The sequence below is a fragment of the Platalea leucorodia genome, assembly GCF_965183815.1.
Source record: "Platalea leucorodia genome assembly, chromosome: 5".
Lineage (NCBI taxonomy): Eukaryota > Metazoa > Chordata > Aves > Pelecaniformes > Threskiornithidae > Platalea > Platalea leucorodia.
In genome coordinates this window covers 102,674,988-102,700,068 of record NC_138827.1, presented here as the reverse complement: position 1 = coordinate 102,700,068, position 25,081 = coordinate 102,674,988, and the positions used below count along the sequence as shown (strand labels likewise).

At 38.8% G+C, this 25,081-nt stretch overlaps 1 protein-coding gene across 1 annotated transcript in view; it reads left to right on the top strand.

Moving 5' to 3' along the window:
* The window catches only part of BAZ2B (bromodomain adjacent to zinc finger domain 2B), a 117,324-nt gene that overhangs the window by 13,552 nt on the left and 78,691 nt on the right, over nucleotides 1-25,081 (top strand). The window contains exon 2 of the mRNA XM_082314673.1: nucleotides 23,303-23,458. Within this exon, the coding sequence (XP_082170799.1) occupies nucleotides 23,305-23,458 (154 nt within the window). The 5' untranslated portion in view covers nucleotides 23,303-23,304. The remainder of the gene's footprint in view (nucleotides 1-23,302; nucleotides 23,459-25,081) is intronic.

The following is a 25,081-nucleotide window of genomic DNA, read 5'->3' as shown; positions in this document are numbered from 1 at the left end:
TATTGAAAAACTGTTTATTGTAAGATACATCGACTTTATTATGAAATGGCATGTTTTGCTACAATAGGACAATGGGTTCCTTTAGATACTGGTGTGCTTTAGTTTCTTTTGTTTCCAAGTTGCTTGTTAAAACTACTCTTTCTGGAGTATTAAGACATTTTGATAAACACAATATTCAAAATGAGAAGGAACATACGAGAAGGCTTTGATGCAGGAAAATTAAAATGCACTGAAATTATTTAATTCAGGTATTTTTCTATGCTCTTTCAGGATTTATTCTATATATAAACTTTGTGGGGTTGAAATCTAGTGGCAAATGTATGAAATGCTACTAAATAAATTATAATTTGGGATTTTGAATAGTTTTGTGGTTAGTTCTAGGTAATGAGCCAGCATGAAGAATGGTTTTGGGCACTGTAGTAATGTAAAGAATAAACTAGTTTTTTGGATTTTCATGTGAGTGGCTTTTACATGCCTTGAAACAATTCTGTTCATATTAGGGTTTTTTTAGAGATGTGTCTAATAATAGTAGAATATGGCTGGCTCTCTCTTAGTGATAGTTCTGTAGTAGCTACTGTGTTTATTCCAATTCCAAGACACTATTTTAAGGATCAGATTGATAGATGAAGTGTCCATGCGTTTGGTAAAAATTCACTGAGGACCGAAGGGCCTTCAAAGTGAAGCTAAATCATGAGCAATACGACCAATATATGCGACCATAATATGGACGAGGTAGAACAAAAAGAAGATTGCTTGCCTGTCTTTTCCCCTTGGGAAAGGGAGCCCCTTTCCCTTTGCTTTGGTAGGGCTATAACCAGTATAAGGACGCAGATTACGTAGCGTCAGCTGCTGGATTTTAAAGATTGGTTCGTTTAGGTTCTTTTGGTGGCAAGAAACTAATTGAAGTGAGGTAATCTCTCTGTTGTTGCATCTTAATGTTTTCAAATGTGGAGACCGATTTAAATATCTGGTGTTGTGCTGTGTAATAGTGGAACCCAAGAATGGTCTCTGTGGAGTAGCATATGTGGGGAAAAATGATATTGAGGCTTGTGAATGTTGTGAGAATCTACTTTATAGGGACACAAATAGGACTTGCTTTGGTATGCCATCGTGTGAAGGGCTCTCAGGAGTAAAAGGTGGTCGACACTTTTGGCACAGGCTGACTATTAGGAGCAAAGTTGTTTGTTTGTTGTGTCTGTCTGTGTTGTGTGTCTGTCCGTCCTCAACTTTTGTAGTTTAGTTGGAGGTCACTTTTATTAACTTGTTAATTTTTCTCGAGCAAAAAGATGATTTAGAACTTATGGTGTCCCACCCCAGAAAGTTATTTCTGTATGTAATGAATTGTCCCTTTTGTTCCCTCCTTATTCGTCCATGCAGCTAGCGTGAAAGGATTCCAGCTAAAATTGCTAGAAGCGAAAGACAGACTAATACTGCACGTGAAACTTTTAGAAATAAATTTATTGATTTAATGCACTACAGAGATGGCTGCAGGGAGTTCATACTCTCCAAAACCATTGCTGCGGGTTGTATTTACAGATGATGCTGGATTTAGGTATTGTGTTTATATTCATAAATGTTTACTATTTTAAGCAAGTGTTTCTGCTGTGAAGTAGTCTGTATTTCTTGCAGCAATTTTGGTATTTGCATCAAGGTATGATGCAAAATATAGATCTCTGGCTTTGTTGGCATTCACTAGAGGTTGCACAGAGATTACATGCTATTCTCAGGTGAGTGTAAGCAACATTCATGGCTTAACTGCTTTTATATTTCTTTATCACAGGGTAAACTATGAGGTTTTAAATCAAAACTTTTTTTGGAATAATGCTACCTGTTGTTGTGTGGTGTTTTTTTTTTTGTTGTTGTTTGGTTTTTTTTTTTTTTTTAAAGTTTTTCAGGATTTTGTATTTTCTTTATGACCATAGACTTCATTCCCCTGGGTAATGTTTGAAATCTCAATAAAAGAACACTTCAATATTTTACTCACTGTTATTGTATGTATGGTTTTCTAAATATTTTTAATTATTTTCCAATACCCATATTTATAGCTAGACCCATATCAATAGCCATATTTATAGCTAGAATTTGCTGTATAGAAACTGATTTTTTTTTTTTTTTTTTTTTAAAAATCTCCTAGAAAGACAGTAACTGTTCAGTTGGGCTCCACGGCTTGACGCTGTGCCATTTTATGAGGGCAGTGCTGATGTGTATTTAAGACGTAGGTGGAGTAGTGATTTACTGTATTATATGTTCCAGTATCCTATTAGGCCTGTTTTATAAAAAAATTTTTTTCCGGGAGTTGAGGTGTTGGACACCAGAATTTTAATAGCCTGTAGAATTTCTGTCCAAGGACATAAATTGCTGAATCATTATTCTCTTAGAATCCTAGAATGGTTTGAGTTGGAAGGGACTTTAAAGATCATCTGGTTCCAACCTGCCCCTGCCATGGGCAGGGACACCTTCCACGAGCCCAGGTTGCTCAAAGCCCCATCCAGCCTGGCCTTGAATGCTGCCAGCGATGGGGCATCCACAGCTTCTCTGGGCAACCTGTGCCAGTGCCTGACCACCCTCATAGTGAAGAATTTCTTGTTAATATCTAATCTAAATCTGCCCTCTTTCAGTTTAAAGCCATTACCCCACGTCCTATGACTACATGCCCTTGTAAAAAGTCCCTCTCCAGCTTTCTTGTAGGCCCCCTTCGGGTACTGAAAGGCCACAATCAAGGTCTCCCCGGAGCCTTCTCTTCTCCAGGCTGAACAACCCCAACTCTCTCAGCCTGTCTTCGTAGGAGAGGTGCTCCAGCCCTCTGATCATCTTCATGGTCTTCATGGAAATACTAGGAGGAAATTAAGCAAGCATTCAGAGAGATAAGCAAAGGATAGTCACCACCATGGATCCAGCGGCATCCCATTGGTCCTCAGTCTTCAGTCTTTCAGTGGTGGATGGCCACACTCAGGTTTTGTTGTGCCATCTTTTATCTGGTGTTGGAGAGGGAGTTTGCCCTCTCGTTTCTGTTTGGTTACTCAGGGCAACATCACGTACCCAACATATGCACATCTAATATATTGCTGGTGGGCAAGCGGCCTGACCTGTATACCAGTTGGTGTCCTATTCTTGGTGGTGCCTCATAAGCCAAAGAATGGCCTGCTGCTTCAGCAAGTTTGCACAAGTTTCCTTGCCAGATGGTGGTACTTGATAAGCCAAAGAATGGTCTGCCCTCGGGTCTTATCAGACAGAAGAGTGGTCTGCTGTCCGGTCATATCAGATAAACACACACAAGCAAGCTTTGAGAGAATTGTTCTTAACACTTCAGTCTCACAAGGCCAAAGTCTGATTTCCTGAAGTCCAGGGCAGTGAGCTTGCTGTGCACCCTCCTCGGTGCCCTAAGGATCTTGAACTCCACCATTTCATGGTCACTGCAGCCAAGGCTGCCCTTGAGCTTCACATTCCCCACCAGCCCCTCCTTGTTGGTGAGAACAAGGCCCAGCATAGCTCCTCTTCTCATTGGCTTTTCTGTCACTTGGAGAAGGAGGTTATCATGAACACATTCCAGGAACCTCCTGGATTGCTTATGCCCTGCTGTGTTGCCCCTCCAGCAGATATCGGGGTGGAAGTCCCACATGAGGACCAGGGCTTATGAACATGATGCTGCTCCTATCTGTCTATAGAGGGCCTCATCCACTTGTTCTTCCTTGTTGGGTGGCTTGTAGCAGACCCCCACTATAATGTCACCTTTCCCTGCCCCCCCTTTATTCCTGACCGATAGGCTCTCAGTCGGCTCCTCATCCATCCCCAGGCAGAGCTCCATGCACTCCAGCCGGTCACTGACAGAGAGGGCGACACCCCTTCCCCATCTCCCCTGCCTGTCCTTCCTAAAGAGCCTGTATCCTTCCATTCCAACACTCCAGTCACAGGACCTGTCCCACCACATCTCTGCGATGCCAGTAAGATCATAGGCCTGCAGGCATGCACACATCTCTACCTCCTCTTGTTCATTTCCCATGCTATGTATGTTTGCTTAGAGGCATTTAAGTTGGGCCCCCAATGAAGCTGACTCCCTGGCTGGAATTCCTTTGTGCTGCTCTTCAGGTGCTCTCCTGCTGACCTGTGATCCTTCTCCAGGCTCTGGGCATCTATTGCTGGCACTGGCACCCAGCTGGTAGGAGTGGGATGGATTGAGGTTCCCCTCCGCTGGCAACTTTAGTTGGAAGCCCTCTTCGCCAGGTTGGCAAGCCTATGACCGAAGATGCTTTGTCCCTTCTCTGGCAGATGGACCCCATCAGCCCGTAGCAGACCAGGTTTCTCAAAGCCAGTCCCATGGTCTAAGTAGCTGAACCTCTGGCTCTGGCACTGGTCCTGTAACCATTTGTTGATTCACCAGATTCGATTGGCACTTTCAAACCCCTTCCCTTTGACTGGGAGGATTGATGAAAAAACTACCTGTGCTCCGGAGTCCCTTACTGCTGCTCCCAGGGTTCTGTAATCCTTTGATACTCCTCAGACCGCTCCTGGCTGCATCACTGGTGCCCATGTGAAACAGCAGCAGCAGATGAAGTCAGTGGACTGTACGAGGCTTGGTAGTCTCTCGGTGACATCCCCGATAGGCTTGCTGACTGACATGGAGGTAGAGGGTTGTAATTCAGTATATTTAGCTTCTCTAATGGCTGCACTGGTAGAAAACAGGTCCCTGCTTTTAACATCTTGCACAGGCTGTTGCTGGGCTAGGGTCTGATATGACCTGGAGTTCAGAAAGTAAGTATGGACCTTCTGTTTGGCTGTTTCCAACATCATATTTTTGTTTCCCTCTCCTTCATTGCTATCTCAATGCAAAACAGCTGTTCCACAGTAAATATATTTCACATTATGAGCAATATGAATTGAAATAATTTTAGAAAAATCATAATTTATAAGCTAGTATTTTAACATGTAGAACTATTGTACATGATTCTTCCTGAGTCATATAAGACTTGAATTCATTGTGCCTGTATTTTAGCGTGCAGATTTCTGGAATCAAGAATAATTCCCAGATGGAGACTTAAGATCAGGATCTCCTAAATGTTGCTGTGAGAGCTTGTTTGCAGTGGTACTAGTACCAAACTTGCCCTGATTAAATACAACATGCATTGCTTTTTAAAACTATTTTAAGACTACTGTGAAGAGTTCTGCTGATACTCCTTGTCTTTGCAGAAGGCTTTTCTCATCTGATGGTTTGGATTTTTATTGTTTTCTGCAGAAACACTATATATTGTTTGACAAGACTGCTTTTTTGTAAGATGAGGAACAGTAGAAAACCAGATGAATGAAATGCTGAAGTTTTGATGTGGTTTTACTTAAGGGAATGAATTATATCCAAATGTTTGATTAGGAAACTGTGGCTGTACTAATTATATCTATAACAAGTGCAGCTTGCAAAAGTCCTGCTTTGGGTATTGTTTTGGTTGCAGAGATCCCTGTTCTTAATGTGTCTTACCTTCTTTGGGAGACTGTGACAGCAGAATAACTCCTTCATTGGCACAAGCTGCGTCTTCAGTAGCAGGGTTTGCTGATACAGATACACCCTTTCATATTTCATGATCTTTCCAGTAATGCTTTCTGTATTTTTTTTTCTCATAGCTTTCCTTTGCTCCTTTCTTGAGCTTAATGTGAAAAATGGTGGCAGCGTATTTTTGACATTGTTATTAGAAACTTCTTTATTGTTCTGTTCCTCGTTGTGTTTCTTCAGACATGTTACTGTGGTGTATTACCTAGGTTGTCTCCTTTCATGCTGCTGAGTTTCCGAGAGAGGGAGAATTATTGTTCCACCCCCCGCCCTTGCATTTTTCCTCTAGTGTGCAAATAATGCTTTATCTTATTGCATGCTAAAGTTCAAGCCCTTGTGCTGTTGTTTTAGGCACTGTAGCAGTTTTACTTGCATTGACCTGTTGCGTGTAAGTTGACTGTATTTATCCCTTAAAGAAATTCTGTCTTCTGTCAGTGGACCAAATACTTTATTCTAGTTGCTTAGGAGTAGCAAGCTTTTTCTTTCATTAGTCAAGGATTTTCTTGTGGGGGGTTGTTGTTTGTTTGTTGGGTTTTTTCTTTTTTTCCTTTTAATTTTCATAGTAGCCTAGGGCCCTCTTCAGTTCCACTGTGAAAATCTGATTTTTAAACTGGAGCTTGTTGAAATTAATTTTTGGAAAGATTATAGGTAGGAAACAACTAGCTTTTCTCACTGGATTGCTGCCATGTGTCTAGTCCGTATGTGATTAGTTTTTTGAGGAGGAAAAGTGTTAGGCCATTTAAAAAAAAAAAAAAAAAAAGGCATTTGAATTTTTTTTTTCTTTTAAAATTGTGTTCACTAAGTCAATTTTGATAATTTCTGAATAATGTTGGTAGATTTCTTTAATTGTGCTTTTTTGGAGATTGATGCTTAAATTCTGAACGTAGTGATGAGCCTTTGTTTTTCTCAGTTTCAGGTTTTTCCAGGGTTGATTCAGGTTATCATTTCATAGCACTTTCTCATACCAAAACAACTTTGTGAGCAGTTTGTTCTGGGGTGTGTGTGTACATAAGCATCATTTAAAAGAAAAGAAAATACTTTTCTTGGGCTTGGCTTAAAAAAGAAAACAAAATAGGGCATTGATGACTATGTAACACTGTGGAAAAAAAATTCCTGCATGGTTCAGTTATTTTTCTGGTTTTTTGCTACCTTGTTGCCTCATCGAATTACAATACAGATACGCATTTTATTAAAACAGCATCCTGCACCTGGGCTGGTTTTGGTCATGTGAGCGTGTGTGTTCTCGGGCGATCTAAGTGCTCCACCTGCCTTCCAGTTTGTTTACCAGGAAATCAAGATGTGTAAACTGCAGGAAGTACTATTTGACCCTCTCCGACAGTATCTCATTACAATAATTGCTAATCTCTGAATAAGACAGCCATGTTTTGTGTGTAACACAGAGGGAGGTTGTGGTAGATTTTAGAGGCTTCCTCAAATACAGCTTTGTAAATGCTTGCTTGAATTTCGTTTTCAGGGTGGCTTTTGACAATAGACATCTGGCGACCTTTGGGCTCAGCAAAGCTCGGACACAATAGCATGTGTTCTTTCTTCCTTCAGGACTGGGGGGGGGGGGGGGGGGGGGGAACCAACAAACCCCAACACCAAACCCACGGCTTGTTGTTTTGGAGTGCTGTCATTGCTCTGTAGCGACAGGATAATGGCTACTTCCTGATTAACCACTCTCCACAGTAAGCTGTTCACGTTCTGTATGTATTCTGCTGCAATGCCAAGTGTTCAGTGCTTTTCTTCTGTGCTTCCTTCCCTCTCCCCCTCCCTCCCTCTTCCCCAGGTTAATAGTTTGAAATGTTTATGCATTGAAGAAAGGATATATAGAGTTGCAACTTCCAATTTTTTGATATTCTAAGACAGACAACTACTGCTTTTTGGTAATGCTTATCTGATAGTAGTGATGAGCAAATAGATGTGATTTGCATGAAATTTTAAAAAAACACTTTAAAGTCTATTTAGGTGCTAGACAACTAGTATTAACTTATGAAAAATTCTGATGAATACCCATTGGACAAATACAGTGACATAAAATGCATGTGTTTCATGCACATTCTGAAGCATTAGTATGTCATAGCTTATTTTTATCACGTGCAGAACTGTTTCATGTCTAACATAAACTTAGCTTTCAAATAAAACAAACCTCCCTTTTTTCCAGCTTTTATTCTATGTATAGGAAATGTTGTGCTGTTTCTATATTTATTATAGTCGATGCATTATTTTTCCTTCAAGTAATTTCTCGGCTCTTACTGATGAGGACTAGGTGGGTGTGACAGCTCTCACTCAGTGCACAGGTCCAGTTTTATTTTGCTCCAGAGTATCAGTCTAACAGATTTCATATTGCAAAACAATGGTTGCAGTGCATTTTCGGTCTTACTGTGCTCTGTTAAATGGATCTACAATGATTTTGTTTGTTTGCTTTAAGGTTGGTTTTCTCTTATGCTAGTATAAATGGCATAGTATTGGCAATAGCATTGTATGTACCATGATAAACATTACTGAAGTTTTATACCAGGTAATACCAATGCATATTCTTGGTTATTTTGTGAAAGTTTAGAAAGGTGCTAAGTCAAATTTTGCAGTTCCAATATAAATGCGTATTAAAATAATGTTGTGCTTTTGGTACCAAAGACTTGTCCTTTTTTGTAAGCTAGTTAGAGTATGGAAAAAAACCTGTAGTGAATTACTAACAAAAATCATTGCTGCTCTTTGAAATGTCCACTTTTTCTATTATTTTATCTTACTGTGGAAAATTGTTTACAGTTTCACTTAGTAACAGGAGGTATCCACTATATTGACAGATACTGGAACCAAAAATGAAATCCGGAGAAAAATTATGATTCAAGTTAAAAGAAATAGATCTTTTCGTAATAGATAGTTAAAAGAATAGGTAAAATTAAATAGCTATTATTAAAGAACTTGTAAAGTAGACAGCATATACAAGAAATCTATGTTTGTTCACAATACGAGAAAAATAAGTAGGTGATGAACAGAGACAGTGCTCCTCCAGCTTGGGGTAGAAAGAGGTTTTTGGAGATGCTTGACTATTAGTTCACGTGGGTTGTTATATATAGAAACAATGGTGTGGACAATAGAGTGGCTAGAGCGTGTGGGTACAGGTCTATTTTGAGGGGAATAAGGCAGGAAAAATGCCACGGGGAAGAAAAGGAGGGATTCAACCTACATTAATTTGTTAAAGGGCTCCTCTTCTCAAGTGGTGGTGAAGACCTGGTATTTGGAAACTGTTGGTTTGCACTGTTGTCGTGTGTCGTCCCCCGTCCCCCCCCCCCCGTATTCTGAGGATTACTGAGGAATGAGTGGCAGTCAGCCTTCTCTCTGAAACTATGACCTCTTCATGTTGAGAGCTTTAACTGCAAAATAAAGGTTTCATGGGATAGCCTTAGGTTTCTTACACACGCTGCCTCTCTTAGAAGCCCCTTAGCACCCGCTACGTAATTTGAAAGACCTGTGATCTGGAGTACTATTCTATATTAATCCTTCTTACAAAACAAGATTCCATTGTGTTTGGTTTTTTTGTGTGGTTTTTTTTGTTTTGTTTTGTTTTTTTTAAAAACAAAATACTGAACCGCTCCTGTTACTAGATAAAATTTTATATAATTTCATGTTCTAAAAAAGTTACAATAATGCTTAATATTGACAATGTGTAAGAAATGTCCTAATTTGGGTGCCAGCGAAACGTGTACCATCTTCCAACAGGCTTGCACCCCCTCACTGTCTAGCTGGCTTCTTGTACCTCTGGTCAGGTTTTTCCAAAGTCCTACAATCCTGGTGTGTTATAAACATTTCCCTTGCTATTTTTAATCTTTCTGCATACTCTGCCTCTATAGAGGCTCATAAACTCAAAGCTCGGTGCCTCACAGCTGAACTTGTTGGCTCAAAGCTTCAGCTTAGCTTACTTGACAAAACTGGATTCCTGTGAAACAGGAGGAACAGCCCTGATGGGTGCTGCCAGAGCTACCGGTTCACGGGCTGCCTTTCAGTTCGTGTCACTTCTGTGCCCCGCGGGGAGAGGGAAGTGCTGAGGGATACAGCTGCCCTTGCTGCACAGAGAAGGGCAGATCCTAAGCCAGGCTGCAGCCATGGGCCATCACTGCGCACTTCTTGTTGCCATCCTCTTGAGGTGAGTGCTGTGTGGCAGGAGTTGGGGCTGCTTAGGCTTCCTTCTCCCCCACCCTGCAAAAGAGCTACTGTTTTATCTGTTACTCAAATATGACCATGATGTACCAGGTTGCCTTTTGCCGAGTGCCTTCTGAGAGAATGGTTTATCGGAATACTGTGTATAGTTGTTAATCTTTAAATGATTACCAAGCTTTGCCAAGACGAAGATACCTGATACCGAAGATACCTAAAATGGACTCCTGTATTTTAACTAGTATTCTTCAATAAAGTAGGAAAATGTAATGTTTAGCATGTGGCTTTGTTAGAAGCCTGAAATCTAGATACATATTCTGACGCGCACTTTTGTTTTTGTAGATGGAAATATGGATGGTTTATTATCTTCTTTCTCTCCAGTATGTGGAAATAAAAATGCAATCTGTCAGGTGTTTTATGTCCAACCACTTCCTTCAGGTGTGTAAATAACATTGAGATGTCAGATTTGCATCTGCTTGGTTTGTAAGAATAATATCGTGAATGGAGTCAGCAAGGATAATCTTCTGACATGGTAATAGCTACTGTGGTTTCTGTTGAGGCTTGGTTTTATTTCTTTGTATCTAAACAACCCTAGTATTATTCCTTCTAGTTACTCTGTTTAGGTAAACTTCAGTGGACCTTTTTTTTTTCTTTTTTTTTTAGGGGGGGGTGTGTGTGTGTGTGGGTGTGTGTGTGTTTTTGTTTTATTTTGCTTAAATGTCTCAATTTTTTTTAAAGATCATAATCATAGAATCGTTAAGGTTGGAAAAGACCCTTAAGATCGAGTCCAACCGTTAACCTATCACTGCCAAGTAATGCCTTAAAGCTGGAACAAACAATGAACAAATAACCTAAGATAGATATTTTGGAAATGAGCATGGATGCCAATGATGAAGCTGACTTAAATCGATGGCTAGTATAGCACAGAATACTTCCTTCTAGAACTGGTTATGGGGTTCCAGAGAACTATGTGAGTGGCACAACATGAAAACGTGGAAACCATTTACCTGTGTCTCAGCCTTGGTGCCTCGGACTGTTAGGGGGAACCACTGTATTTCTGCTAGATGACACCACAAGGTGCTTTAAGAGTTCAAAACTGAGGAATTAGCATTCCTCAATGCTAATGAGGATAAGTTGGTGGTTTTTTTGTTTTGTTTTGTTTTAGTGAAGGTGCCAAAACTCATTAATGACATGAGAAGCTGATGGACTTCTTCACGATCATATCAGCTAAAACTAGTCTTCGCTGCCATTGGAGAACTGAATGTACAATTTGGATGTTTGGCTTTTTCTCGTTTTGTTTAAATGTAAAACGATATTAATGTAAGAATAATGAGACTGAAGTTTGGTGCTATTCTAAAACAAAATCAGGACCCATTCAAAAGATTTGTTTCTCCTGAGTGCTTTTCTGGAACTCTGACTTAGTATCCAAGAACTCATTTCTCATCAGAGTATGCTGGTTGTTTTAGTTTTAGCAATCTTTAAAGGAGTAAATTAGTATCTTGAAATTGTTAGGATGAAAATTTCTTTAAAAAAAAAAAAAAAAAGTTGCTAATGCAGACTCTGGACCATTTATTGTGAACGAGTTTGATTAACATCCTTGCCCCCTCTTACTTGTTGGAGTATGTGAGGTATTGCGATAGTCCGTAAGTTTAGGACTGCAGGGTACAGGAATCCTTTTCTCTGTATCTTTTATTCTTTGAAGGATTTACGGGGGAGTGCCCATGAACTAGTTTTGAGATGGTTACTTTGACATGAAGTTCATGCACACAAATAGGTATCTGGGTTTGTAGTTATTTCTTCCCAAAATTATCTTTCCCTTAGCTTATGCTTTTAAAGTTTAGCTGTTTGGATTGACATTTTTCTCTGCCCACTCATTTTTTAACGTGCTTTTTCCCAACATGAAGCAAAGTAATACCAGGTGGGCTCAATATGTTGTTTGTAGTCGGTTTTTTGGAGAGTTTTTGTGTATGTATGTTACAGCAGATACATTAGGTTTCACAAAGTTAGCCTTTGTTTTAATGCCTTCTATCATTCTTTGGCAAAGATAGGCAAGGTTCAGTTGTGGAAATACTAACCAGCATGTTTGGCACAAGCATGAATTTTTAACCCTCTTGAATTTTAACAACTCCCAGACAAACCTGTGGCAGCTTTTGCCATCAAAGGTTCAGCAGGGCACTTCCTCTGTAACTTTTTCTGAAGCTCTGTTGGCACCTGTAATTGGAGCTAACCCTAGGTTTTGAGCTTGAGGTGATGAAGTCTGGCTTTTGAACCATGGGAAGAGGTGTACGATACAATGGCTAAACTGGAACTAACTTTCTGAGTGGCAGAAAGTCAGCAGAAAAGCAGAAACTGTGCTTCTGACAGATTGAAAGTCAGGTTTTGGAAAAGCACAAAAAAAAAAGGCATTGACTTCAGCTGTCCCAATTTTTAACTTCTTGGCCACACTGTTGTATTGTATTTCCCATTTAGTTCTGTATCTGGTCCAAGACAGCTCTAATAGAGTTAAAATGCTTGAAGTTACTGCTATATGTATATTGGTAGGAGATGAAGAAACAGGTTCTGAGATTGAAAAGAAAAGATTTCTTGAGCTATTAAGCAGAATTTATTTAAAATAAATACATACTTTGACAGAAAGAGGGTTGTATGTTTTGGGGATTTTCCTTAATACGAGGTGAGATTTAACAGATATTTTGAACACTATATCTATTCAATTAATATATTGTTTTATTTATTTATGCTGTTTTCATAAAATACAATGCTCATTAAGAGTACATAAATGGATTAGAAAATTGTAGATGAATCATACAATGGTCAAGAATACCCAGCCGCTAAGCAACACTGCTGTATCCTGTTTGTTGACTCTTTAATAATAAATGCCATTACATAATACTAAAGAAAGTTCATGTTGAGAGCTACATACATAAGCAGTTAATTTCAGAGTATAACTATTAAGTTGATTTAGAAAACAGTCTGCATAGATTGCTTTTCTGTCTTTTATCATGTTGATTTGGTGCTAATATGCAGTTAAGAGAATTTATTTAAATAGCTGAGCTGCAAGTTTCTTATAACTCTAGGACTTCCAAAAATATTAGAAGAGACAGTATTTTTTGTTACAAACTTGACTATCATTCATGTTTAATCAAAATAATATATTTGAGAAGGTAGTGGCCATTTACACCCCCCCCCCCCCCCCCCCGCCCCTCCCAGCCCCTGGAGCCACCCTTCTCTTAGTGGAGGTGTTAGTGTAAAAGGTGAAGTTTTTTTCTTGGTGCCATTTTTTTCAGTTGTAAAGCTGGCAATGGAAAACATTTTATGCAATAGTAATTACAGTTAAAAGGACAGGCATTTTTATGGAGTACAAATGTAAAGTACCAGTGTAATCATTTGACAACAGGCTTTCAGAACTCATTACAAGAAATCTAATCTTACTTTCTTGAAGGTGCACTTAAGTTATCCGTTATTTGAACCCCATTCAGTTTGAGCATAACAATGCAAAATTTGGATATTTTCACTGGGCATTAATTTAAACGTTTTGTTTAGATAATAGACTGTTGTATACCGTGCACACGACTTCATGAACACACCGAGACAAAAAAAAAAAGAATTAAAAAATAAGAGAACACTAGTTCAGCTCAGTAGATCACTTATGGTAGCTAGCTACCTTAAATACTTGTTTCTACTTGCATTTAAAAATAAAACACTTAGTTTCAGTCAAGTATCAATAACCTTTAGAATTATGTGTAAAGACTTCAGTGATTCAATTCTGTGTTTATTTAAAAATAGCTTATTCTGCTATGATAATCAGGTTTAATTAAAAGCGCTTCGCTGAAAGAAGAGCGGTTACTTTAACATCCCAGTCCTCGGACAGCTTCTGTTTTGCTGCATGAATATTGTCAGATGAAATAGAACAGAATGTTGGAATCTTTTATTTTTCCTTTTTTTCAAGCTGTTTATTGTGAAAAGTCAGATACAAAATAGCTACTAGTAATCTTTCCCAACTGTTTGTATGACAGTGCAAGAAACTATCATTGCTTATTCAGGTTTGCTTCATCTTGATGAATCAAACATTGATAGAGAGTCGAGCAAATCCAGGAGAGATTTTCACGGGTTGAGCTCTCTGATGTACGAGGGACAGTGGCTCAGGCCCTATGGACCACGACCGCAATCCTCGCACAGCCCTCAGCAGGGCTTCGGGGCCCCTCTGCTTGCTCCCCTGTGAGCTGTGCTGCCTTTTCTGTAGCCGTCCCCAGCGCTGGCTGAAGAGGTGATTGGCACTCCCTCGGTTGTAGGCAACAGGTACCGCGCTCCCCGTTCAGAAATAGGCTAGTAGACGCTGACAGAGCTGACAGAAGCAAAAGGCGCCAGCCATCACTGTCAGCAGCAGGCCACCAGAAGTTCCTAAAAGGTGACTCCCAAAGAAATCGCCCCCAGAATTCCCTGAAGAGGCAACCTGGTTAACTGCTGCGACAACTGCTCTGCCTCTGCCAGCTGCCTCATTTGCTGCACTGTCATAGGCAAGGTCAGAAAGCTGTAATACGGTTTATGGAGCCACATTATATATGTGACTCTTTCACCTGTTTTCAGTTGCATTTTAAAGAGATTATTTTGTAATTAGTGTTCCTTTCACTGTTACTTACGAGATGTAACTATGGGTAAGAAATTCTACTTTATGCTCAACTGAAATATGATTTTCATTTTTCAAACTGTTATTTTCTCCTTTTCTTCCCTCCTTGTAGAGAAAGATAAGGAGAACAAAATCAGGAGGTAGATATGTTACCAAGTGGCATATATCTAGATACTAACATTAAAAAGGTTAGAAAGTGATGTCCTAAAGCCCTGGTATGTGAGCTACTGTTAGGTGGTAATAGTTAGAAGTTAATTATGCTTTTTCCCTCTTAGCATTCTCAATGGTGGTATTTACCAAGCTTAAAAATGTTGACTGCAGAACATTGCTGTGTCACCAGTTTTGAAAAAACTTGTCAGAATTACCCCATGAATGACTAGGTCATGGAAAAGCACAATGCTGATTCTCATTTAGCTTAAGGAATAGGGACTTAGGTGGGAAGAGCATTTCTCACCTGGTTCTCACAGAATAAAGTGTATTCAGGCTTTCTTCCCTGAAGGGAAAATATTTATCTCGGAGGAAATACTAAGATGTAGGATGTAGAGGGAAGATAAACTTTTTTGTAGGGCATCTATTTAGGTGTGTAATTATTGGAGATGAAGGCAATTTCAGGACATGTTAGTGTCACAGGCACTTCAGTGAAATGACTCTATGTAAATTTTCTGGAGCTTTTTCTGTTTTCAGTTGCTTCTGTCCTTTACACGCAGATCATCGTTACAGCATCTGTAATTCAGTCCATGGACACGTATACCTCCGAGTGATTGTAGATGGTGTGTCTACAGAGGGGAGTTGGAAAAGCCAAATCCAATTCTTTTCTATACATAGAGCTTTCTAGCACCTGAATGATCCAGAGATTTCAGGCAAATTAGAAAAGGAGGTAGTGTCAAAAATTGGCTGGATCACAGTGACTTTAAAATAGCAGTAGTTCAGTAAAAAGTACACATCCTAATCTAGTGTATGACCCTGTTAAACTGGCTTCCTTCGCTGGGGAAAAAGTTTTTGGTGCTTTTGCCATTCAAACAACTGAGCTGTTTTTTCGCAACTGACCTGCCATATCCTACGGAAAATAAACACCTCGGGAGCCTCTCTTGGTGTTGATGAAACAATGAAGCAAGTTGGAGGGAAAACAGTGACAGAGAAGTTTGGTTAGCTGTTTACACAGTTAAAGTACAAAAAGGCCAGTTAACATAGTTCTTAGCGGCAAGTCCCAAGCGTTCAGTTGTGTGAGGTCCAGGAACGTTCTCACCTAAAGTTGCCAGTATAGGATATCTGTCTTTTATTATTAGAATATCTGATGTCTTTAAAGCAATGATGGTGAGAATTTGAGACAGATAAATAAAAAGTAACAGTTTTTAATTCACACTCCTGATTTCAATGGATTTGTCTGCACAACGGTGTTCAGACACTCTTTTCCTCTTCCTTCCTGTTGAAGTCCAGTCAAAGCAATTCTTCGTGTCTGTGCTATTATTTTGGCACTCAAGTTTTGCTGCTTTAAAGACCTACTTGGGAAGTGTATTGAAAGAGACTGTGCTGCTGCACTTCACTGGTCATTCTGGTACCTTAATTTCTAAAACGACACTATTCTTTGTTGTCCCTTCTTGGTAGGTGAGGAAAAGGGTAGTAATATAAATGTGCACTCATACTTTTGTGAGTTCTAAATGTGTTTCTTCACCTCTGTGAAATACCTAGTGCATAAGTAGTGCATAGCTGAATGAAAAGATTAGCTTGATAGACATCAGCAAGTAAAAAATTTGGATGCATAATAACTAGTAAGCAAAATACTATGGGGTATATCACTGGGTAAATATATGCAGGAATACTTGTCTCAGATACAACGTTTTAGATATAAGAAGGGAAGATACCCAAGTGATTCTGAGGAAAAGAATCTGAAAAAGTCCAGTTGTTTAGCTTAGAGAGGTGAGTAGGAGAATAGGATACAGATAACCACGAAAGTAGGTGATGGTGCTTACTCTCAGTCACGGAATGCTAGACTAGGCAGTGGCCAGATAATGTATTACTGACTAGTCCTGTTTCTTTTAATAACGTTTGGAAACTGGGGGCCTGGTGTTCCTAGTACTGGGAGCCCTAGCACACAATTAGGTTTGTAAGACTGTAAAGCAAAATGTAATTCTTTTGAGTCCTTAAATATAAATTATGCTACCATATTGCAGTGATGAATTTTTTCCTTGGAACAGAAAGGCTTGTGAAACATCAGTTCTGAAATGATGACACATTTGTTTCAGTTTGATGACAGAATCTGGCGGAATTGCCTCTTTTGGGCACTTACCAAACTGATGTCAGAGAATCCTTGCATTTGAATTTTCTTCAGATACTGTCATTTCAGCCTCTGCAGTCATGACAGAGTCCAGGCTCTGCAGCAGTTTTAGGTTGTGCCAATACTTATTTGCTGTTTAGAATCTGCTTAGAAGTGTTGGAACACAAACGCGTAGTGCCGGCATCTCCACGCCATGAGCTATGTCTCTGCGAGCTTTAATGTTGTCTCCACAGAATTGCACTGTACCGTTGTCATGCTGCTATGTAAAGCATGAGTACTTATCTTCTTGAGCTGGATGAATTGCACAGCTTTTCCTTTGGCAAAAGTAAATTATATGATGGGGTCCTTTTCTTGTTACCTGATTGAAATTTGCTGCGCTGCAAGGAGTGGCTTGTGTAGATGAATTGTACTAGCAGGCTGCTTTTGTAGGGTGAGCCTTCCTGATTGAAAGTGTTTACATCTGTGTAAGGAGCTGTCTCCACTAATCTATTTTTGTGTTTTGAGGGTGCTGGTGTCAGCTTCTCCTGTCCTAACCCAACATAGAAGTGAAAACAACAGAAGGTGAAGGGGTGCTTATTTGAAATAAAAGTGGTGACTGCTAAACATACATGTATAAAGTTGATAGCCTCATACAGAATAACAAACAATACAGATAGACTTGCATTTATTTATTTATTTATTTATCTATTTATTTATTTAAACCAGACTCTTGATATTCTGGGGTTGAAATGTTGGTTTTAAGTAGACTTGGGTCACTTTGACATTAAGTGATTCCCTGCAGTGCTGTGTTGCTTGATGGGTACCTGGCATGGCCATTCGCTTTTTGTGGTACAAATTGGATGGATTGTATTTCTTGCCCAGCATTATGCAGCTTTCAGGAATATATTCTGAGGTTTATCTAGAAGTGAGGATCACGGAGGATTGGAATTTAACCTGACCTGTGTGTCCCTCCTCGCTGCATGGAATGTAAAGCAACCAAATTATAATGCCCTGTGTCATTCATAAGTATTCTTTCTTTACCATAATCATGATGATCATGAAATGTGTGAATGCAGAAGTATTTGAAGTGAGGTTTGTTTCTAACTAAAAATAACACAATTACTTGTAAAATAGGAGAAAAGAAGATTTTTGAGGTACAACCTAATTTGCCTGTATCATTTAATGATGAGTTTATCTTCTCAGATTGAGTCAAAACAGATGCATTTTTTAAAATGTCATATTTTATCCTGAGTCTATTTAAAAAGGCCGTTGCATGTTACCAAATAGTAGAATGGCAACCAATTCCCTTCTCTGTTTCCATTTTTGTCAGGCCAGTCCTGACTCAGTTGAACTACACTTGAGACTTGGATCTGCTTTTAAGTGGTTTTTATTAAGTCGCCTTATGTAGATAAAGACTGTTAAAACAAACATTTGTGGAATTGTGATGTGATATATTTGTGATTTTATGAATATTTTCACTGCTTTGGATTCTGATGCAATAAACAGTGAGTTGTTACACCACTGATTGAATCTGGCCTGGTATTAGCAGGAGGGCGGCTGTAAAGGGTTTAGAGCTCAGTGCAGGAATGTACCATGTGCCTTGCACAGTGTAACTGACAGCAATATATTACGGTTATTTGTGGACAGAAGTGTCTTTGTAGTTGGTATGATACCTATGAAACACAAGCCAATCTTGCTGTTGATTTATAGTGGTGGCTTTTTTCCCTAGAGAGTTTTATGTAAAGTGCTTGGAGTAAATTATTGAAAGTGACATAATTACAGTGAAGTTCTGCAAAACTTCGAATATTTAGCACTTAACCTGGCCTTTAAGGCTTGTACAGCATTTGAGACATAGGAAGTGAATCTCATTAATTATATTGACACTTTTATTTGAGTTTGAAAGTCTTGGATGTCTAAAACATTGTAGCAGTAGTAGGCTGTGTGTTGGAAGGTCTGTGACCAGACCCTGTAACTAGAGCTGGGAGCATCACTGGGAGCCTCCTGTGTCCATAGCTTGTCTGCCATGGACTGCACCCATTCATGGGGGTGCTACACTTCCTTCTCTGTGAGGTTTTAGTCAGGGTACTTGTTGGGTTTGTGTATTTTTTGGCACACCGCTGCTTTTACACCCACTTGTCTTTGGTTCCGCGGCCGTTGTGACACGACGGTGCGGAACCCCTGGGCGCCGCTTGGCCTGCGGGGTCACCCACCCGGCCAGCACCCGTGCTCCCGTTTGGCCTTCTGTGCGCTGACCTTTTTGGGCTCTGCCCCACTTCGAAGGAGAAGTGTTAGATGTTAAATTTTACGTCATAAAATGAAACTGCATTTCAGATTTGTGATGAACTTTACTGTGCTGGTCTGAGAGACTCTGATGTGCTTTCCTTCAGCAGCTGTAAGATCTTCAGCATTAGAGCACTCATACTGACTCAAGAAATAGTCGCGGACTGACAATACTATGATACAATACGATTAAATACCCTGCTATAAGGCAAAAGAACACCAAGTGTTGTGGGACTCTTCTCCAGTTGTCAGATAGTTGGTACAAATTTCACTTGGTCATTGAGGAAGACTGAAGTATATTTTTACCCCTGCACTTTCAACTTCTTTTTCACTGTGTTAGAGGTTATCATTGAAATAATGAAGCAATACATGGGAGTGTAGAAGTTAAACTGGAAGTTGGAGGTGAGTAAGTCTACTCTTTAGACTTTTTCAAGACCCACTTTGTAGTATTCACTCATGCCAGCTGACATTGACAGGATGCTATTATATCCATGATAATATCCCATGAAGGCAGTTACTTGTTAATACCTATTTAAGAATATATTTTTTTCCTATGTTAGTATACATTTCAGCAAAGGTTTTAAGTGTGGAATTGGTAGGTAGTTTAGTTTAAAGACATTTCACCTTGTTAAATGTGAAAATGATTTGATTCTTATTTCCTTTAGTAAACCTTTACCTGTTCTTAGTGTTCTTATTTTTATTAAACATTAGTAATTTTTTTCCTTTGTTTTTTTGCAGAAAAGACAACATTTTCCTTGTGTAAAGCTGCACATACTTCCCTTTGTTCCTTTTTAATGAGAGATTGCTTTCTGTTTTCATTGGGTTCAGTTGCATTCATGCTTTTATTCACTATGGAAAATTCTGGGAAAATAACTGGAGTTTCAGGCAAAGCATTGAGAGGAACTGACATAAATCACTACACCTGGAAAATAAAAAATGTCTGTTTTTTTTCCTAGTTTTACTTATTCAATTTCTCTTTTACAAATATGAGAGTTTAAAAAGCAATCATGGAAGTTCATCATAAGTATTGACTGGCAAAATACACTGAAATGGGACGAATGTCTAATTTATACTTGAGGTTGAAAAGAATATGGATCTGCTGTAACTGGTATGGACTTTTTTAGTCACAGAATGCATTAGGTCTACAGTGTAATTATTGCTGATCCTGACTAATGACTGTTTCAGGGATTATCTCTTTGGAGTTGGCCATCTGCTGTGGTTAGAGTAATAAACTAACTAAACATAATTGAGGGTTGACTTAGTTTGAAGGCAGAAGTATGTATGTCTCTAGGAAAAGGATATAATTTCTTCAGTTCAAAATCATTCAGAAATACCAATATTCCAGTTTTCTATTAATGACTTTAAACAAGCAGCTGAATTTAAAATGCACCCCTCCCAGCCCCCCGCAAACTGAAACAAAAAGAGCGGGGAGGGGAGAGGAAGGAGGGGAGCCTTAAAAAGGCAGTTTATTACTATTCTCCCAGTTCTTATTTGATGCTGTATTACCAGTTCAAACAGATGGCTTACGTTGGTTAAAAGCTTGCAAGTATAGCTAAATCTACATTTCTGTATTAAAAAAAGTATTGATTTAGCAAGGATATCTTCCCATTTATGACACAAATGTGGCTTGCTTATAGGTGGTTCTTAACTGTGCTTATTTATAAAATACATTAGATGGTAGAGACTTATTTTAATGCTGTATTATTACACACAACATGACAGCATTTTTTTTTTTTTTTTAGAAATTGGAGAGTTCTGGATGTTTTTGTCAGGAAACATAAGTAAAATACAAAGTTTCAATCCTGAGTTTTGAGTGCAGTGCATTAAAGCTGAGAAATACCTTCCTTTTTTACAAGTGATTACTGTAATACTACCATTATGATGCGTTTCTAATTTCACTTATGCCATCCGTATATAGAGTAGATTCACTGTGGCCATACTTACAACAGTGAATACCAAAATACAACAAAACCATAGTTTTTTTTTTGTACAAGGACTGCCTGTTGGCCTCACCTAGGTTCAATCATGCATAGTGTCTAAAAATGTACTTTGTTATATTCATTTATATGAATGAATTCATATATTGATCTCTATATATATACTAAAGATGGTAATTTTTTTGTAGCGTAAAATAATGCATGTGTTTGCAAATGCTACAGACTTAAATCTGTAGATACAGATCCCTTATGAAAGGGATTTCTATTTATTATTATGCTTAGGAATAATGATGAGATTTAATAGACATAATAGAACAGTTAAAGTCTGCAGTATATATAGTATTTTTCAGTGGTCTGCTTCCACTGAGTAGCAGGTTAGCTGAATTATATTCACAGATTACTAAAAATCAACGAGGCATACTTTAACTGTGGATAGAAAATGTTTAATTGGAGAAAAGTATGTATTTAGGAGTCCTGAATTAAAAACTTAAAATGTTTAATAGTATTTTTGCCTTGATAAATTCTCTGAAGGTAATAGTTTTTGTGATTTCTACTATTGTTATGAAGGAAAGGTTCGTAGCCCTCATATTCAGTATAGTAGTAGATACTCTTTTTGTACCATATCAGTGTAAGTAGTTGATTTTTCTGTATTTGCAGAAAGAAATTATTTCTCTTCTGCATGCATGAAAATTATGTGTGATAAATGGGGCTGTAAAGAACAAAAGCAATGAAGTGTTTCAGTGCTGTTGTCTGCAGAATGGTTGTTTGCGGTTTGTGTAAAGGATAGGCAGTTCTATATGATATACTATAGTTCCCTTGTTAGCAGATTTTTCACTTTGGGAAAGTAGCATCTTTTGTTCTGCTAGCTAGCAAAGTCTAGAGACTATATCCAGTACCTAGAAATCACCACATATAAATACATATAAATATTATTTGCGATAAGGAATTAATGATTTAGTTAAAATGGGCACAGTGTGTCTTCCAGATATTTTGTGTGTTTCTCCGCGACTTTTGCTTTTGTATTTCCTTTGGCTTTTTAAGATTCACTTTTACTGACTGAGAGGAACCAAGGATACTGCATCTTTCTGGAGAAGGAGATAACAGCTTTTATGCTGGCTTTCCAAATGAGTATTTGGGAAGTCACTGTTTAACATAACTTTGGATCAGAAGTGCTGTTTAACACATCAGTTTTCTAAATTGATTGAAACAGAATTTGGAAAAGTGCGTCTCTTGCGTACTTGGCGTTCTGGTTTACCAAGGCTGGGAGTGAGATTTTATAGCAGTTGTTTGGCTTACCTGGCTTCCTCATGTTTCCAGGGATAGGCCTGAGAAAGGGCGTTGCCTGCAGAGGCTGAAGGAGAGCCCAGGACAGGAACCGGTTTCTCAGGCGTTGCCCTATTAGGAGTTAACTGTGCTTCGTCTCCTTGCTTTTGTCGTAATAAAGGGACTCCCACAAGATTTCTTCCCCACCTTGTTTATACTCTGATCCTGACTCACCATCAACTGCACTTCTGGCAGATTGAGTAAGATAGTCTTCTGACTCTGCTGTAGCTATGCTTAGGCATAATTTGCTTGGCTGAAATTTTTAAGTATTTGAGAAACTGCTTCTCAACAAGTAGTATTTTTAATAACAATTTTACTGTGTCTTTTTCTTAGAATACATGTGCTTGTTTAGTGAAATAAGTCTGGTAACTTTTGATTTAGGTAATTCATGGCACAAATGAAAATACCTTATTTTATGTGAAAACCTCACCAGGAAAAAAAAAAAAAAGCTAGCAACTTACAGGAGGTCTTATATTTATACTATCTCACCATAATTGCTGAGTCTTTCCCTAAATTAAGAGACTAGATACAGACTTTTTGGCCTGCATTACAGGTTCTTTAAAGCTGGGGTCTGTCAGGAGCAGCGAGAGCAGGGCTGCTGTGCAAGGAGGGACAAGCTGGCAGTCGAGGATGATGCAGGCAGTGCTCTTCCCGACCCTGACACAGTCCCACAGGATCTCAACACTGCGCTGGTCGCAGGGTCCAGATAAAATAAAGGAATCTGTCAGGCCCAGGGTTCCTCTGGTAGTCTGGTCAGGAGTAGCAGAAGGTAGGAGCTGATGCAGGCCTGGAGGGAAGCTCTAACACGAGACATGGGATCTAGCCAGGAGGTGTGGGGCACAGACCAGGCTGCAGAGCTATGACCTGACTCAGACAAGGGCCGGAGGTGCCAGCCTGAGGTGAAACGGATCAGAAGGTGTGGGTGGTGGTCCCAGGTGAGGCTGTTGGCATTGAATTTGAAATGCGACGTAGCTCTCAACAGCACTACCTAATTCCCTTACTGCTGCAGTTGTGTTGGATTCCCCTGATGACTGAGTGCTGTTCATGTGATGTGCCTCTCGTGTGAAGGTCTCATAGGAACCGCTCAAGAATTGAGTGCAGATCCTGAGACATGGTCAGCACAGACACTCCTGTAGTCTCCTTATGATTTCATTTCCTTCCATAGAAGACATTTATCTTCTCTCTTATAGATATGGAGTCTGGAGAGCGGTTAACGTCATCGTCAGTCTCCTCTACTGCAGCTGCTTCGACTCCAGCATCTTCTACACCGTCTGTAGCTTCAGCAGTATCGAAAGGTGGCCTTTCCACAGGAGCTGCGTCACTGAGTTCCACAATCAACACATGTGGTAAAATTGACTCAATTATATATTGCAATGTGATTTTAGTGTTTGTCAACACCTGTAATAATTATTACAAGTCAAATATAAAATGGTTGCACAGATGCATTGAAGAAAAAGGTTGTGTGTTTTTTTTTTTTTTTTTTGCTAAGTGACATTCATATCATGTGAATACATTTTACATAGTGCTTGTTTATAGAAGGAATGAAATCAATTATAAATTGCCTATTTCAAAAGTGAAAGAAAATTTCAGTTCGCAAAGCTGCCTTGGAAGCAAGGATCAAATTAAGGATTGATTGATCTAGCAAGCTCTATACCACTTTCAGATTCAGATCTAATAATCAACTTCTTGAATATGTATTATGTTCTCAGCATTCAAGCCCAACCCCTACTGTATTTTTGTATCTGGAGGAATAGTTTCTCGTAATGGAACTTGAGATTGAAAAGGTGAATTTCAAAATGTCATAGTCTTATATAGTCTTGACTAGAGTGAAACATCTTGGCTTGAATCAGAAACTTATATGCGAGATTTCTCCATGCAAGAATCACATTTTTGTGAATGAAACTCGTATTTCAACTGAATGTTGCATATGTTATCAACAGAACAAGAAATGGTAAATAACTCTTCCCTGCTGTTTCTTTCTTCACTTTGGAGAACAGATTATATACATTCTTTTTGTTAGCCTGAGTACTACTGATTCTTATAAGATATACAGTAAATAGGAAGTTTTTCAGCTTAAATTCATGGTAATCCACTGCTTTCAAACAAACTTGGTTCTTGCAGTAGAGTGAGCAAGCATGTATTCTCCAAACTGAAAAACTCTTCTGCCCTGATACTATAAAACTTTCTTGAATTTACAAGATATTCTGTAGTCAAGATAGACTAGTATACTAGCCTGTTCCTAAACTGAGGTGTTATTCACTTCTGTGATATTTAAAAAAAAAAAAAAAAAAAAAGATGACAATGTCAGTCAGTCTCAATCTGATAATTAATTATCTTCACATTTAAAAATGCATTTCTCTAGCATCTAATAAAATAATTGTTTTAGAATGAACAATTATTCTTGCTAAGAGAAGGTAAAGGCATCTCAATCTATGCATTAGATTAGAGAGGTTCTTTTTATTCCAATTCATCTATTTATTTTCTTTGCAGCAATCAATAGTCTATTAAGTAGTCTCCGCAATAAACTTGATTGCATACCCTGTCAGGTCCTCACGATGCATGGTGAGTTAGGACTGAGAGTCTTTATGCTTTGCCAGCGAGATTACACTACAAATAAATTATTCTGGCATATTCCCAGGTCAAATAGACAAAGCACCTGTGTGAAACCATTATGGAATATATCACATACTGTTAGTTTAATTGGTTAATACAGCACTAGTTCCTGAATAATTGAAGCTTTCCAGTCAAGTAAACAGATACTTCACTTGTTTTCTTCTTATTCACCCATTGCTGAAAATAAGAAGGCGAATTGGAAAAGAAAATTGACTCTGGAAAGAGGTTTAAATTCATCCTCATGAGAATGTTAGCAACTTTGGAAAAATATAAATCAACGGTCTTTTCTCACATGAGTAAATGATATCATAATTCAGTGTTCTGTCTTTATGAGGGGCAATAATATCAGCATGTGA